The sequence below is a fragment of the Pezoporus flaviventris genome, unplaced genomic scaffold, assembly GCF_033815535.1.
Source record: "Pezoporus flaviventris isolate CSIRO_AGI_PZ_B2104156 unplaced genomic scaffold, CSIRO_AGI_Pfla_v1 ptg000045l, whole genome shotgun sequence".
Classification (NCBI taxonomy): Eukaryota; Metazoa; Chordata; class Aves; order Psittaciformes; family Psittacidae; genus Pezoporus; species Pezoporus flaviventris.
Window position 1 is genome coordinate 2,179,043 of NW_026892593.1, and position 17,340 is coordinate 2,196,382.

Sequence of the window (17,340 nt, forward strand, 5' to 3'; positions counted from 1 at the left end):
GGCTGTGGCGGTGTGAGGCGGGGCTGTGGCGGTGTGAGGCGGGGCTGTGGCGGTGTGAGGCGGGGCTGTGGCGGTGTGAGGCGGGGCTGTGGCGGTGTGAGGCGGTGTGAGGCGGGGCTGTGGCGGTGTGAGGCGGGGCTATGGCGGTGTGAGGCGGTGTGAGGCGGGGCTGTGGCGGTGTGAGGCGGGGCTGTGGCGGTGTGTGGCGGGGCTGTGGCGGTGTGAGGCGGGGCTGTGGCGGTGTGAGGCGGGGCTGTGGCGGTGTGTGGCGGGGCTGTGGCGGTGTGAGGCGGGGCTGTGGCGGTGTGAGGCGGGGCTGTGGCGGTGTGAGGCGGGGCTGTGGCGGTGTGAGGCGGGGCTGTGGCGGTGTGAGGCGGGGCTGTGGCGGTGTGAGGCGGGGCTATGGCGGTGTGAGGCGGTGTGAGGCGGGGCTGGGGCGGTGTGAGGCGGGGCTGGGGCGATGTGTGGCCACTCGCCTCACAGCTCTCGGAGCACTCTGGGAGCGCAGCCACCAGCGGGTCCTTCGCGGTCGTGGTTGTCCGTCGGCAGCCTGATCCGCTCGGTGCCAATGATTGCTTCCCCGCTGGGGGTCCCTCTCCTCTCACCTCGGGGTCTGCAGCGGGGTGGCTGTCGGAAAGCCCCTAGTGGGGCCGATACTGCCGTTCGCCGCCGGGCCGGCAGCGCCGTGCTCGCCGGGCAGCCATAGTCGTCCGGACCGATGCCTGCGCGCCAGGGGGTGGGGCCCTGCGCCGGCGGCACGTGACAGCGCCGGTAGGCGGCAGAGCGTAGCGGCGACTACAGCGGCTTGCAGCGGAGGGGAGCGGCTGGCCCCGCCGCCATGGGCAGTGAGTACGGGCAGGGGGGCGGCCCGGGGAGCCGGCCCGGCCTGCGGGGCCGCTGCCTGCGGCAGAGCAGGACAGGACGCGGCCGGCCGCCGGCCCGGCGTGCCTGAGGTGCAGCGGGAGCGGGGCAGCCTCCTCCCGGGTGTAGGACTCGTGGTGCCGGGCGGAGAGAGACCAAGCACCGCTCGGCACAGTATGGGGTGGGTTGGCTTGTTCCTCTGGTCTCGGTGTTTTAGCTTAGGAGCCGTCTGCTGCGGGGCGGGATGTGGGTTGTGGGTTGTGATGAGCTGTGCGGCGACTTGGAGTAAATACAGGGGGAATTTATCACCGCAACATGTGAAAGTAAACGTGACATTTGGACTGAAATGTTGATAAATTTGGCTTTCGGTGTAATAAATGCGTTTTCTTCGGAGACGTACTGATGATTGTTTTCTGTGGGTATCTGAATGTGTTGGGGCTGGGAATAACATGCAAGTTTTGGAGGACAGATGAACCGTCAAACAAATGAGAAAGAGCTCGAACTGTTGAGCTTTTCTGTGATGTTAAAGGAGAAACTGACAAAAGAGATGTACCAAACATTTTAATAAACACGCCCAAAGTTCTGATCGGAACAAGAGTTGCAGTGATTTAAATGATGATTCCTGAACATATTTTAGTGATCGAATTATTTTCTTAGCTAAATATTGGTGTAAAATATAACATACTCATCTCTACATGGATACTTTCTGATGTCAGTATCCTTTGCTTCTGTGTTTAACCAGCACAGGCTGATACTGGGTCGTTTATTTTTAGGTGGAATACAATTTAGTTCACTTCTGGTGGTGTGCACAGTGCCACATCTGAAATGATTCCAGCTGTAGAAAGAAGAATGGACCAAATTGATTAGAAAAAGAACTGTCTTTCCCTGTTTTCAGCTGTTTTAAGAAGAGGCCATCAGTTTTCAAACACCAAATTAGTGTGTGGATGAAATAATTCACTTACTTTATGTTTTCTCCTAGAAGTTTAATAAAGTTGTATGAAGCTTTCTGAATTCATAAATGTTCATTAATATATTTTTCTTTCTTTTTTTGTGTGTGTGTTTCCTGGAACAGTAAAATTTTTAGAAGTTATTAAGCCATTCTGTGCAGTATTACCCGAAATCCAGAAACCAGAGCGAAAAGTGAGTGCCACATTATGTTCTTCCTTTACTGGTTCACAGATATTGTGATATTTGAGTCCATGCTCCAGTATAAATACAGACAGTGGGCCCTGAAGTAGGACATATTCCTTGGAGGAGGGAAATCCATGTCAAGGTAAAATATTACCATGATGAGGAATTCTTAACAGCCTTCTGGTAACTTGTTCCACTTGGTAATTACAGATTTAGTTCTTCCTTTTCCACAAAATACTTTCTACTCCCCTACCTGTGATGGGGAAGTGATCTGTGACATAGGGCAGGTAATTGCTCCCTGTTCACCTACTGGATGTGACACTTGTCTTAGTTCTGAAATCAGAGAACTGAGTTCACTTGCAGCTGATCTCTGTTCCCTTAGGCCTAGAAATGCCTCCCATTTCCTCAGCACATTTTCTGGATTAAAATTAATGAATTTCTACAGATCAGGAAGAGACCTGCCTTGACAAAAAGCCCTCCCATAGCCACTGTTGCTTACTTTAAAAACTCAAGCAAGCACATAACATTTAGGTGGCAAAGGTTCTCATTGGAGTAACAAATTTGACTGGCATGAAAATTTATTAAGAGGTAACTGTTGACTTTTATATTCTTAAAAAGAAAATGCACATCTGGGAAGATGGCACCATCTGAGGGAATCTTCTTTGATGGATGAGAGAAGTATCATCTTTGTTTCTGCAGTGGTGAACCGTAGTGCAATCTCCTGGTGCTGATTTATGGCCTATCTGGGATTAACTGATCACATCCATCCCTTTTTTGTCTGGTGGGGTGGATGGGAAGAAGAAGCCAAGACAAATCTACAGACGCTGATGTTTCTGTAGAGCTCACTGGCAGTTGTGATTTTTCTCTTGTTTTTGGTTTCTTTTTTCCTCCTGCCTCTCTCTTTGCCAGAGAGGAACAGGGACTCGATCTGTCCATGTCCTCCAAGAGCAGATGAAGGATTCTCAGAGAGGTGCCAAGATTCCTGTCCTCTCTATTTGGGTCACTTTGTCTTTATTACTATCTAGGTCGCTGTCTGGGCAATGGCTGCCAGTTGCCAGCTTTGTCCCGATTTGAAGTGAAAATATAACTGAGAGCTTTCTTCTGACACTGAAGAGCCCTTTGACCATCTTAAGTGCTGTTCTTTGCTCACGTGTAGTTCATCAAGTGAGTTAGATCATTCTATCTAATTAATTCTTTGTTACTTACTGTTTTCTTGCAAGCTGGCACTGGCAGACATCATTAGTAATGGTTTAGTGGATTGGTTAAGGCCAGGACAAGAAATGAAGATAACAAAATAGAAAAATAAATCTATTTTGTCTACGCTGTACCAGTTATAGGAAGAAAATGAACTCTGTGCCAGCCGGCACCAGGGCATTAAGTGGAAGTGGAGTTTTGATTCAGTTGGGCTCTCACTGAGAGATGTTTTCTGTCAGTGGGGAGTGTTGCTTTTGTGTTCTGACCAACTCAATGAACAGAAGCAATTGCTACTTTTTAGTTAGTGATATCAGTTCATATTTCCCTCATAAGCACAGATTTTTCTAAGTAGAACACACTGTTCAGAACACCAAGTAGATGGAGCTTTAGTCCCTTCAATTTCACAAATTACAAGAAAAATGTCAAAGGAATAAAATGTCCAAGTGAATCTGATCGGATGATGAAATGTATCATCCCTGTGCTTGTTACCACTTGTGCTTGCAGTGTTTTTGTACCAGTCTGTATTTTGTTGTTCCTGGCATATGGATTCAGCTGCTTCCTGGGCTTATTTTCCCATCTTTTTGAATCAGAGAGACTGTTTTCCTTGGGAATAACTCTTGGGTGATGCAGAATCTCTCTTATGCTCATACTCAATGCACTTACAGAGAGAGCCAGGACAGTTGTAGAACGTGAGTGATGCCCTGGGAGCTGAGGTTAACAGTGGGGCTGCAGAGATCCTTTGATGAAGTGTTTTTCTTTTTACAAGTCTGTACTTAAAATCTGAACTGTAGAATTCAAACAGCACTTGGAAAAGTGGGTCAGCACTGCATAAAGTCGAACACAAGACACTGTCTGGATTTATTTGCTGCTGTCACTATTTGTCTTTTCTTATCTTTGTGCTCCTGTATTTTTAGCATCTGGCCTCTTTTAAAGGAGTGAGGCAGTATCAGTAAATAAATTGAATTAGAGGCATTATTTTACTTCAAAGTAAGTGCATGATTTAATTTATAAAGATACTATTGTGGGTTTCTCTTGCTTGAGAAGCTGTGCTGCTGCATCAGTTTGCAGTTTCTCATTTGTGGGTGTTCAGCACCAATAAAACCAGGCACTAATCTTTCTTCTTCTCTCCAGGCAGGTTCAGTGGTTGGAGGCAGAAAGCTTCTATTTCTGCTGTATCTGTCTTACCTGTTAGTTCATGTCATGTTCTAGTAGCTGCAGTACTCTTGCCTCCAGTGAGCACACTTATCCCAGTGTTTCTGGTCCATGGAGGAGAGGTGGGAACTTGAAGATAAAACAGCATCTTGGTGCTCTCTGGTCTCTTCAGGAGCATTTCTTTCTGCCTGATGCTTTGAGCAGTCCTCTGGTTCGAATTTAAATCTTGTGATTCCTCTCTTGTGCCTGGCACTAGTTACAGTTGCCTCGGATGTTGTGACCCTGAGATTCTCTTCAATGTATTAGTGACTAATGACCATTAATCTGACTTCCTTTTAAAAAGTAATATATAATCTGCATCAATAAAAGCATTTTGGGGGGGGGGGGGAAGAGTCTAAAAATGATTTTATGGTCTGTGTTCATGAAGATAATGGTGATTTTAAGCTTCTTCTAACACCCTTTGAAGAACTTAATTTTAAGCATTTTGAATTACTGCCAAAACATCATTGTTCTTCTGGTTCTTCTCACTTGTCTTCACAGCAGTTAGATCTCTTTAATAGTGCTTTAGTTTAGTAACTTCCAACCTTACAAAACAGTGCCTCCAACCTGTTGAAGCCTAGAGCACTAATCACTGAACATAAAAGGGGTTTTGCATTAATCTTTCGTGCTTGTTCTGGTATGTCTGTGTTTTTAGCTTTTCTTTAAATACCCACGGTATTACAATCCTATATAAGATACATTCTACTGACTGAGTCTCAGCTATGCTGTCTGCCAGAGCCCAGTTTCTCTGGCTACACAGAAGCCCATGACTGTCTCTATAAAATCTGAAATCATATTAAATTCTAATGAGGGATGATGCTTCTGGTTCAATATCTTTGCATTTAATTAATTTCATTAATTTTACTCTGCATTGTTTCTGCACAGTGAAAGTTCTACATCCAGTTAACACATTAACCTCTATGATCTGTTCTGTAGATCCAGTTCAGAGAGAAGGTGCTATGGACAGCCATCACACTCTTCATTTTCTTAGTATGCTGCCAGGTGGGTGTTGATGTTCCCTCTGTTCAGACACTGCGTGTTCTGTACATATAAGATAGAACGCTAAAAGGGTGAGAAGTTTGTGTTTGTGTTTCATGTTGATCTACTTCTTTATGATGAAGTATTTAATACTTCAGTTAAACCTGATTCTCTGAAGTAGTCTTTATTATGGATTACGTATGTTTTCACAGACTAATTTTTTCTAGTCATGTTTTTTCTTGTTATAGGAAGGCTCCTATCAGATGAGAATTCTGGCTGCAGGGTCAACAGCCAAGCTGGTTACACACTGAGCAGCATAAGCAAACTGAGTGATTTGATGTATTTTTTACCTTCTGCTCACAGCTAAATTGACATTTTAGCAGTGTGGAGTGAAAAAGAATTGACCTTTTACCTGATTCCTCTTGAACAAGCAGATGGGTTGTAAAGATTGCAGGAAAATGTTTTCCTGAGCTCTTTAACTTGACATTCAGAACTTGTTTTTTTGTGAATATACTGGCAAAGACATTAGCCAACCCCTCCAAAACAGAGCTCTTTGTAAACATTGACATGATCTTTATTACTCACAGTTGCAGGAGTTAGAATCATAGAATCATAGAATAGTTAGGGTTGGAAAGGACCTTAAGATCATCTAGTTCCAACCCCCCTGCCATGGACAGGGACACTTCACACTAAACCATGTCACCCAAGGCTTCATCCAACCTGGCCTTGAACACTGCCAGGGATGAAGCATTCGCAGCCTCCCTGGGCAACCCATTCCAGTGCCTCACTACCCTAACAAGAAAGAATTTCTTCCTTATATCCAATCTAAACTTCCCCTGTTTAAGTTTTAACCTGTTACCCCTTGTCCTGTCACTACATTCTCTAATGAAGAGTCCCTCCCCAGCATCCCTGTAGGCCCCCTTCAGATACTGGAAGGCTGCTATGAGGTCTCCACGCAGCCTACAGGCTAAACAGCCCCAACTTTCTCAACCTATCATCCTACAGGAGGTGCTCCAGTCCCCTGATCATCCTCGTGGCCCTCCTCTGGACTTGTTCCAACAGTTCCATGTCAGTTCCTAGAACCTGTACCTGGGTTGTAAACAGATAGTGTTGTTTTGCTGGGTTTCATCAAGAATCTGTGTATTACTTGATGCATAGCTTTTTAGAGCTTATTGACCTCTTAGACTGAACTGTATTTCATATTTTTATACTTAAGACGTACTGTTCACCTTCAGAATCAGGGGTTTTAAGTTATATTTATCAACTTACCAATTCCAGAATCTGAAGCAGTAGGTTAATAATGACTGTCTACAACACTGAAGGACTGTTGAAAGGCTAAAATCCAGCTCTTGTACTGACCTGTTTGTTTGGAAGGAGGAGGTGGGCATGATACCAGAGCTAGAACAACATGTAGTTTGTCTACCTGCTGGATATATGCATCATTAAGATTTTGAATCTATACAAAATATTATAGTAATTGAATAAGGAAGTTGGATGGTGCAGATTCAGGAATAAATCTATAAGCTTGCCTGGGTTCCTGGTCTACTGCTTTCGTGATGCACAAGAGTTGTAAAGAGTTCAAAATCCCTCAGGATTGACATATAGGGAGGGTTTGTATAAACTTGGCTAACTTTGACAGTTCTGCGTGGGATATTTTAAAACACATCGCCAACTGTGGAATTTGAATGTTTAAACTTGCTGGAAGAAGGTACTTGCATCGTAATTTATACCTTTAATTTGTATGGGAAATAAATTCTACTTAGGACAGTTTAAAAGAAAGAATTAAAACCCTGCTTGCTTCTGTCATCTCCAGGATGCTTTGCTACAGTTTTCTCTCTCTTTATTTGAAATTCCAATTTGCTGCAAAGTTTTGGTGAAATAAGTAATGGCATAAGTAATCTGATGTTTTCCCCTGTTCTGTGGATGATCTGTGGTGGGTAACTGATTTTATGCTTTTTCTATTCTTTTGGGGAGTTGTAGTATTCCAGAATGATGTGTCATGCATTTACATCTTTAACTGCAGGAATCTGGTTTATGGGCACTGATTCTTTCTAGGGGTTTCTGCTTTTTCGTGTAGAAGGGTCTAAGTTTAGTACTCTGAGTCATACCCCAGTTGGGGGATTAAAATAGATGGTGTCAATGCCTCTGGTTTAATTAAAAAGAATTGGAATAAACGATTCTAGAGAGTGTAATAGTTGAACCATTGTGCACTAAGATTGTGCACATTGGATTAATGCATGCTGGCTTTGTGTATGTCTGACACTGTTGTGTGCTTTGACAGATACCTTTGTTTGGAATCATGTCATCAGATTCTGCAGATCCGTTCTATTGGATGCGAGTTATTCTTGCGTCAAACAGAGGTTAGTAGATTATTTCTTCCTCTGTTTTTATGGCTATAAACAGAGCAGGAAATAAATGGTTGGCTGTTAAATTTCATACAACCCAGATGTCATGTTGAAACACTGTAAAGTTCTTAACAGAGATGTAATTAAAACTGACTGATCCTCGAGGAGTTCTTTGTCTTGGGGATGGGGTTTCCTTTGACATGCAGATGAGATTAATCTTGGTTCTGAAGTTCTGGGATGATTATCTTTTGAATTGTAGAGCAGCCTCTTTCTGATTAATATATGGGACAGGGAATCTTCTGCCCCACCACTTACAGACAGCACTAATGTGCAGTATGAGAGTGTAGGCTAGAAACGTGCCTCATGGTATTTTGACAGCATTGTATGCGAGTAGTTTTGTAGATGAGAAAGTTAAGGGCAGAGGTGATAATGCTGATAGTTTAGCAAAGCCAAACTAACTTAGTTTAGAATAGACAAGTGGCTCCCAACCAAATGTATAAGAAGACTTAAACTAATTCTAGAAGTCTAAAACTCAGATGGGTGATCTCACATGTGACTCTGAATGGGGACACTGGCTTCATCTGTATAATGGAAATTGCTGGAACTAAGAAAATCAGTGGAACCCTCTAATGTGAAGGTATAAATTATTTAGGAATGGCTAATTTGGTCACACCAGTGAAGATAGCACATGAAGGTAAATAAGCTACCTGCTTCAGACGCTACTGCAGTATTTACATATAAAACTCTATGTCTCACTAGTAGATACAAAATAAGCTGTTCGCTACCCAGACAGAAGATTAGAGAGACTGAAAGCATGAAAAACAGGAGTGGGAAGGTTACTTTTCACCTAAGTCAAGTGACTGGAGATCATTGGATGGGCGGTAAAAGCTGAAGGTTTTGACATCCTCATTTTCTTGCTGTTGGAGAAGTAGAGATTTGAATTTTTGAAAAGATAGAGCTGAAATGAAGACTACCAATGGTAGTTAGGCAGAAATGAAGACTCCAGACAATAAGGAAGATGCTCAAAACCCCTTTGTTGAATTCAGATGACTTATTAAAGGCTCTTCAGGAAATGAAGCTATTGAGGGATAAGAGGGAAAACCTCATGGCTTAAGTACGGGTTGAAAAGCTCAGAAGAAATGCCTGCACACATCTGTAAAGTGCCACGAAGTGAATATTGGGCAGTCCTAATCTGCCATGACACAAAGGATACAGTGGAACTAAAGAAACACTCAGGGAAAGGCATCAGGGAGCATCTAAGGTAGATAATCATCTATAGAAAGAGATAGGAGATCCTAAAAAAAAAATAAATAAGGATTCTTTGCCGTGGAATGTGCATATCCCAGATGTGTTCATCTCTGGAAAAAAGAGGCTAGGGGATGGATAGCCACTTTTTTCCTTATACTGTTAGAGGGAAGGGGCAGCCCCTGCTATTGTTAGGCAGCATAAGTCACTCAAAGCTTCTGAATAAATGACTGATGCATAGGAAAAGCCTGATACCTCCCCCCCCAGAGAAGGGGCCCCTTCCAGAGGTGGGGTGAGAGGACAGAGAAGCTGCTGGGCTGATCAGCTGTGCATGTACTGTTCCTTGATAGGCTATGCCAAAAAGCTGAGCTTCAGTGTACATTGACCTCTGGTGTTAGCATGGTTCCACAGAAGTATTTGAAGTGAAATGCTACACAGGTTTTTCATGCTGCCTTCAAAATGACAGATTTTAGCACAGCAGCCTTCTTTTGTGTGGAGATTACAGTCTTTCCTTTGATCATACCTGGGCTGGAATAGAATATGTTGGAAACATTATGAAAAGTGTTCCTTATAGCTCAGAAACGTTTCACCAGACCTAATATCCTCAGAGGAGAATTCTTTAGGAGAGGTGTTTGAATGGCAATTAGAATCATAGAATCAAGTAGGTTGGAAAAGACCATTAAGATCATCAAGTCCAACCATTACCCCAGCACTGCCAAGACCACCACTAAACCACGTCACTAACAATCTCATCTACATGTTTTTTGAACACTTCCAGGGATAGTGACTCCAGCACTGCCTGGGCAGCCTGTTCCAATGCCTGAGCACCCTCTTGGTGAAGAAATTGTTCATAATATCCAATTGTGTTAATATCCTAATATCTGATAGTGTTACTTTTTCTTCCTGTTCAGGTACTTTGATGGAATTAGGTATCTCCCCCATTGTGACTTCTGGTTTGATCATGCAGCTGCTGGCTGGAGCGAAGATCATTGAAGTTGGTGACACTCCAAAAGACAGAGCCCTGTTCAATGGAGCTCAGAAGTGTAAGCACTGTTCCAATGGAAAGCAGTGAGCACGTTTTTACTCTGGGGAAAGCAGCCTGCCTAAGGGATAGTAGCTCTGAGATTTCTTTGGTAGGTGATTGCAGCAAAGGATATTTAAAGGATTTGCTTTCTTTCTTGTTTTAGTATTTGGGATGATTATTACCATTGGGCAAGCCATTGTGTATGTTATGACTGGAATGTATGGAGATCCTGCTGAAATGGGTGCTGGAATTTGTCTTCTTATTATAATTCAGGTTTGTAATGAGCTATTTTGTGTGTAACTGAGACTGGTTGGATACAGTGTAGCTGGAAAGAAAAATCCTTTTTATGTCTGGTTGCCTTTTATTTATTTCTTTTTAATGCTGTAAACCATCACCCTTTGTACCTGTCTATATATGAGATATCCTAAATATTCCATAAAGGAGGAGAAAGCTGGGATAGTTAGTATCAGAACTGTTTCAGATAGGAGTGGCTGTTTAACTCAAAGTAAAGGAATTAGTAGACTTTGAAGCAGTAGCTGCTGTTAAGTATCATGAAGGACTTCTCACTGAACAGCACAGATGCAGCTTTGAGACATTATCCTGTAGAGCAAAGCAGTAAATGCCCCAAATTCAGTGCTTACTGAGTAATCTGTTTGCAAGTGTCTGTGTTGAACAGTCACGGGGATTGTTGCCAGGTGAGATGTGCAGGCGTTTGTACATGAGAGGGCAGAAATACCGCAGGAATGATGTATAGGTAAAAAACTTCCTCAGCACACTCCAACATGATGAAATTACAGAAGCAGGGAATTAATACATAATTCTTGACTTGATTCACTCTTCTTTCTGCTCAGTTCTGTTCCTTTTCCCACAGCTGTTTGTTGCCGGTTTGATCGTGTTGCTGTTAGATGAGTTGCTACAGAAAGGCTATGGCTTGGGATCTGGTATTTCCCTGTTTATTGCTACAAATATCTGTGAAACCATTGTCTGGAAGGCCTTTAGTCCTACTACCATCAACACTGGCAGAGGTACGTGTGCTATTACAGTTAGTTATAATGTGTTTCAGTGCATGTGTACTTATACAGAAACTATCAGTGTTTATCTGATGGCTATTAAAAATGTTTTAATGTGTGATAAATATTATTAGGCTGAGAGAGCTGGGCTGGTTCAGCCTGGAGAAGAGAAGGCTCCCGGGAGAACTTAGAGCAGCTTCCGGTGCCTAAAGGGGCCAACAAGAGACCTGGAGAGGGACTGACAAAGGGGAATGGCTTTAACCTGATGGAGGGGAAATTTAGATTAGACATTAGGCAGAAATTCTTCCCTGTGAGGGTGCTGAGGGGCTGGCACAGAGAAGCTGTGGCTGCCCTGTCCATGGCAGTGTTAAGGCCACGGGGCTTGGAGAAACCTGGTCTAGTGGAAGGTGTTCCTGCCCGTGGCAGGGGTTGGAGCTGCATGAGCTTTAAGGTCCCTTCCAACCCAAACCATTCTATGATTGCCTTCTAAAGTTAAGTGTCTAACACTGAAGATCAAAATTGGTCTGACTTATGTGAAGATGAATAAATAACCTGCAATTTTTCCTTTGCTGATTTGAATTGCAGCAGTTAAGGCCCCCTGACTGAAGATTTTGGATTTCCAAACCAAATTAATCTTGTTTCAGCATCATTTAGTCCCTAGAAGCAGATAAGATAAGAAATACTGCATTCAGAGGAGCTGGTTATGATCCAACCAGTACTGTGGCTATAGGATGCTTTTATAGTTAGTGCCTCCAAATTACTCTAAACGGTTTGATTCTTCCGACACTACCATCTCTTCATTCCTCAGCCAATCATTGACAGCATCTGGTTGTCCTGAGACCCTAGAAATAAGCAATCAAGGGGTTGACTAGTTTAATACATTTGGAGTCTGGAGCCATTATTTTAGTTTGCTTTCATTTCACCTTAGTAGCTTTGTTGTATTTTATTATGTCTTTTCTAAAGCTGTTTTCCTCGTTTTTTATTACTTCTAATCATTCTCCTGCCCCAGAAAAGAAAGGAAAAGTGTATTCTTTCATGTGTGTGACTTGGGGTTTTTGTTTGGTTGATTTGGGGATTTGGTTGTTTGTTTTAACCAGGAATAACATTTTGGTAGATTAATCTACAATCTATAAGCTAAACCAGAATCCTGTATTGTGATACATCTGTTGAAACAGGATTTATGTCCTATTGTATCAGATTTTACTGTGTCAAATTTCTAAAACAAAGATGCCATTTTTTTTAACAGGCTTTTAAATTACAGATTAAAATTCCTTGACTCTTTTGTTATGTGCAGGGACAGAGTTTGAGGGGGCTGTGATTGCCTTATTTCACCTTCTGGCTACACGAACTGACAAAGTCCGGGCTTTGCGGGAAGCTTTTTACCGTCAGAATCTGCCCAATCTCATGAATCTGATTGCTACAGTGTTTGTATTTGCTGTAGTCATCTATTTCCAGGTAAAATGAGCAATTCCTTGTAGTAGCTCTGCAGCTGCAGAGGTGGGAGTGCACAGACCCTGAACACTGCAGTCACTGGGGGGGAAACGCACAAGTTAAAGTCAAGTCTCTCTGAGCTTTGAGCAATGAACGCTCTTTGTTCCAGTACTGTTGTTCAGTAACATCCCTCTGGGACAGTGCTGCTGTTAAATTCGATAGCCCACATTCCATTAAATGCCATACACACTATGAGGGTATTTTTATTAAGAATGTCTTCTGGAATTGCAGTAGTTGTCACACAGATACGGTTGAATACTCATCAGTGACTTGGAAGAATATTCTTGGACACAGTAAAGAGCCTTCCTGCTTTGCGGTGGATATGTATGGATTTACTCTAGAAACAGCCATGTAATCAGTGCAGAGCTGATTTGGTTTTCCCCTCAGTTTCTTGACATCCTTAGGTAGCATTAAATTTAATTCTTTAAGTATTAACTGCTTAAGCTTATGCTTAAATACCAAGTATATAAGTATAAACTTTTAAGTATTTACTAAAGTGGACGCTAAAGCAGGATCCATAGGGTGATTTTCTTGTTTGTGTGTGTGGCTGAAATGTGATTTATTATTATTCTTTTTAAGCTGTTTAGTCAGTGGTGGCAGTAAAACTTGGGTTATGTGGTTTTCAAATCCATGTGGCTTTTCTTGGGTCTACTCAGCCAGAGGCCTGCCCCAGAGGAATGGACCTTATCACACAATTCCTGCTGATAACTGGCTACTTAAATTGAAGTCTTTTATTGAGCCGTATTCTATAAAGTGTATGTATAAAGGGATGTCATTTAGCAGATGAGAGATTATGTAAAAAGAACTTAATAAAACCAAGCAGTAACACTTACAACTCCTTAAAGTTTCGATCCAGGCTGTGGCAGAAAACCTCCGGCTTTCACTGTCTCAGACCTTGCACTCCTTGTTTATCCAGCCAGAAGGCTGTGGTCAGGAATGGCTTTCTGGCATTTGAGGAACACCACCTGTGCTGGAAATAAGCCTGGTGTGTTTGTGTTCTTTCCATAGGGGTTTCGTGTTGATTTACCCATCAAGTCTGCACGCTACCGGGGACAGTACAGTAGCTATCCGATCAAGCTCTTCTATACCTCCAACATTCCCATCATTCTGCAGTCTGCCTTAGTTTCAAACCTCTATGTCATTTCCCAGATGTTGTCTGTTCGTTTTAGTGGCAACTTCTTGGTGAATTTACTAGGACAGTGGGCAGTAAGTATTTTACCACTTAAAATTAACTGTTTGTACGTATTACTTCATTGTGAAACTGATATTTAAGCAGTACTTTTGAAAAGTACTTAAGCAAGTACTTTTGAACACTCGTATATAAAAGCTCTTTTAAACTCTGAAGAGGAATTCTTGTGGAAATACAGGATAGTACTTTAAACTGACAGAGGGGAGATTCAGATTAGATATCTGGAAGAAGCTCTTTCCTGTGAGGGTGCTGAGGCACTGGCACAAGGTGCCCAGAGAAGCTGTGGCTGCCCCATACCTGGCAGTGTTGAAGGCCAGGTTGGACAGGGCTTGGAGCAACCTGCTCTAGTGGAAGGTGTCCCTGCCTGTGGCAGGGGTTGGAACTGGATGAGCTTTAAGGTCCCTTCCAACCCAAACCATTCCATGATAGCAATGTCAGAGGTCTGTGAGGAATCTCATAGAATACCAGCTTGGAATGACCTCAAGGATCATTTATTCCAACCTTTCTTGGCAAAATAACTTATTTCCTTTTTCTTCCCCTCTCACAGGACGTCAGTGGTGGTGGCCCTGCTCGCTCTTACCCTGTTGGTGGCCTCTGCTACTACTTGTCTCCCCCTGAATCCATGGGTGCAATATTTGAGGATCCTGTCCATGTCATAGTTTATATCATATTTATGTTGGGATCCTGCGCGTTCTTCTCCAAGACTTGGATTGAGGTGTCTGGCTCATCAGCGAAGGACGTAGGTGTTGTGATAAACCTGCCTAGATGTCTTTGTTTAGACCTGCCTGGCTAATCACTCATCAGTTACTCCTCTGACTAAATATCAGGTGACTATGAAACACTGCAGCAGTTCCATAAAACTCTCTTTTTTGCAGGTTGCCAAGCAACTCAAAGAGCAGCAGATGGTGATGAGAGGCCACAGGGACACTTCAATGGTTCATGAGCTGAACAGGTAAGAAAATGGTGACTTCCAACAGGGTGCTTGAGGTCCTGTCAGCTAGAGCAGGTGTTCTTGGAAACGTTGGAGACCTCTTTCCACTGAACATGTCCAGGTTCTTCCCTTTCAGCTGTTCTGGTAACACAGAAGGCATTTATAGCAGTAGATAAAAGGTTTACCTGTAGCGCCTCTTGTGTAAGTGGCATAATGAGGGAATTTGGCCAAAACCTCTGCTGTGTTTGTACAAGGAAGATTCCTTGGGTTTTACAGGTGTTTAATTTACCATTCCTGAACTCAGCTGATGCTATAAAGTGGTATTTTATGCAGTACACACAGCCTGCTGGTCTGTATGGAAAGGTAGATGTATCCCTTTGTTTCAGTCAGAGCAGTTAATCCTGCTCCTGTGGAAGTTAGATAGCAATTCTCCGTACACGTGTGCTATCCTGTGCAGTGAAAAGCTTTGCCAGTGTTCAGTTCACACAGCTTTCCTCTTGGTGAATATCTATTTTAGTCTCTACTTTGTACAAATACAGAAGACAGCTCATGGCAGAGTCCCATTTGCAATGCTGAATTGCATAGAACATAGAATGGTTTCATCTGAAAGGGACCTTAAAGCTCATCCAGTTCCAGCCCCCCTGCCACAGACAGGGACACCTTACACTTGAGCAGGTTGCTCCAAGCCCCTGTGTCCAACCTGGCCTTGAGTACTGTCAGGGATGGGGCAGCCACAGCTTCTCTGGGCACCCCGTGCTAGCGCCTCAGCACCCTCACAGGGAAGAATTTCTTCTAATGTCTAATCTAAATCTCTCCTGGCAGTTTGAAGCCATTCTTCCTTGTCCTGTTTCTGCATGCACTTGTAAACAGCCTCTCTCTTGAGTCTGTATCAGTCCCCTTTAGGCACTGGAGCTGCTCTAAGGTCTCCCCTTGAGGAGCCTTCTCTTGTCCAGGCTGAACCAGCCCAGCTCTCTCAGCCTGGCTCCAGAGCAGAGCTGCTCCAGCCCTCGCAGCCTCTTCACAGCCTCCTCTTGACTTGCAACAGCAGCTCCACATTCTTATTATGTTGGGGGCCTCAGAGCTGGACGCAGGACTGCAGGGGGGGTAGAGGAGAAGAGGAGAATCCCCTCCCTCAACTTTTGTCACTCAATGCTCCAGTTGATTACTATAGTAGCAGATGCATTGTTTGAGCCCTTGGGTGAAGATTCATGATGCTGAATACTTTCTTTTCTCTTTCCCTGTGGTGCAGGTATATCCCTACAGCTGCTGCATTTGGTGGATTGTGCATTGGTGCCCTTTCAGTATTGGCTGACTTCCTGGGTGCCATTGGCTCAGGCACTGGCATTCTGCTGGCAGTCACTATTATTTATCAGTACTTTGAAATATTTGTAAAAGAACAGGCTGAGGTTGGAGGAGTAGGTGCGTTATTTTTCTAGATGTCCAAATATTTCATGGTTTGTGTGGAAAGGGAAAGTATTTTGACAACATGCATCATTTAATCCAACAATGCTATTTTCTTTTGACTTGTTTTCAAGTGCTGTGTGGCCCATTCCTGCAATGGGCACCGAGCAACGCCTGTGAGCAGCGTTAGTACCGGCTGCCTTAAGAATCCAGTTTACATTATCTATCTTGTTTATCTAGTGTTGCCTGTGATGCTGGAAACCAGTTCATCTACCTTGCTGTCCAAACGCTGCAGTGAGATGCTCAAATGTATCAGTTTGGTGTCAGTAAACACTTTTTGCACACAGCATTAAAATTTTAACTTTATTTCCCTGTCCTTAAGAGGAGAAAAATCTGAATTCAAAATTAACTGCCACGTGATAAAATGTATCTGGAGCTTGTATTTTATGTTAGTTTTTTATACTTTTTTAACTTGCATTTCCCCATCAGTAAACTGGGCACTCCGTCTTTTGCGCTGTCTCCACTCAAGCACCTCTCTCTTAGCTCTAAGGGTGGACAATTGTGTTTTACTAGAGACTGATACACATCTCACCGGGGAGCTGGTTCTGGGGCGGGGGTTGCTGCATCGCAGGGCCCAGGGCATTGGGATCTTGCCCTGCTGTGGGGGGGACAGTGTGGTGGCAGCTGCTGTCCCACTGGGAAGTGAGCCCCGCTGTTCCATTTCAACCTGTACTTGCGCGAGCTGTGCCACTAAAACTTCATGTCCACTTTGCTTCTGTGAGTTTAAAGAACAAGGCCTGGTTCCTCAAGCACTGTTCAGGGGAGGGAAAGGGAGAATGAGGAGTTCCTGCTGCAGACCTTTGTCGCGCTTTACAGCGGCAATGTACAACTGTAAACGTTAGACAATAAACTTATTTAATTAAGCTCTCTCCTGTCTCATCTGTGTGAGATGGAATTCAGCTGCAGGGTCTGATCTTTTCTAACATGCTTTGTTAGTGGGGGGGGGGCTGGAAGGCTCCTTTTTTCTTCCTCATCCTTGTTCTAGAATATAATTCTGATCAGTTTTTAGCAGTTTTAATTAAAGCCTCAAGATTTCTTCCCTTCAAATCTTTGAGCTTTTCCACTTGGCTGTAACTAATTCCTTTTTCCCTTTGATTTGATGTTTTGATTTCTTCTGTCTTCTCTCATACTTAACTTGAAAGTAACTTTGCTGTTTGTTATGACAGGAAAATCTTAAGCAAGTTTTCTGCTTCATTTGTAAGGCAGGAAAGTCTTCCCAGTTATGCATGCTCACCCAAATTCATTTCAGAACAAGACTTTGATATGAGGATATGTTTGTTACAGCACTT

General features: G+C 43.4%; 1 protein-coding gene across 5 annotated transcripts; it reads left to right on the plus strand.

Annotated features, from left to right (window-relative positions):
• Positions 1-550: 550 nt before the first annotated feature.
• Positions 551-16,914, plus strand: SEC61A2 (SEC61 translocon subunit alpha 2). 5 transcript variants are annotated; one of them, XM_061467233.1, is made up of 14 exons: positions 551-845; positions 1,934-2,001; positions 4,318-4,460; positions 5,314-5,379; positions 6,634-6,735; positions 7,637-7,715; positions 9,857-9,988; positions 10,133-10,242; positions 10,841-10,994; positions 12,274-12,434; positions 13,479-13,676; positions 14,207-14,398; positions 14,535-14,611; positions 15,840-16,914. In XM_061467233.1, exons 6-14 carry the CDS (start codon positions 7,655-7,657, stop codon positions 16,024-16,026), a joined length of 1,272 nt encoding a protein of 423 aa, XP_061323217.1. In that variant the 5' UTR covers positions 551-845; positions 1,934-2,001; positions 4,318-4,460; positions 5,314-5,379; positions 6,634-6,735; positions 7,637-7,654; the 3' UTR covers positions 16,027-16,914. The 5 variants fall into 5 exon arrangements, with proteins under 5 accessions (XP_061323217.1, XP_061323214.1, XP_061323218.1 ...); XM_061467230.1 differs by lacking the exon at positions 6,634-6,735; XM_061467234.1 differs by lacking the exons at positions 1,934-2,001; positions 4,318-4,460 and adding an exon at positions 2,041-2,134.
• The last annotated feature ends 426 nt before the right edge of the window (positions 16,915-17,340 follow it).

Bases quoted from the DNA above. Each gene is read 5' to 3' on its own strand.
- SEC61A2 (XM_061467229.1), top strand. The intron at 2,002-5,313 runs GTGAGTGCCACA...TCTGTTCTGTAG, and splicing joins TCCAGAAACCAGAGCGAAAA to ATCCAGTTCAGAGAGAAGGT. The intron at 14,399-14,534 runs GTAGGTGTTGTG...TCTTTTTTGCAG, and splicing joins CTGGCTCATCAGCGAAGGAC to GTTGCCAAGCAACTCAAAGA.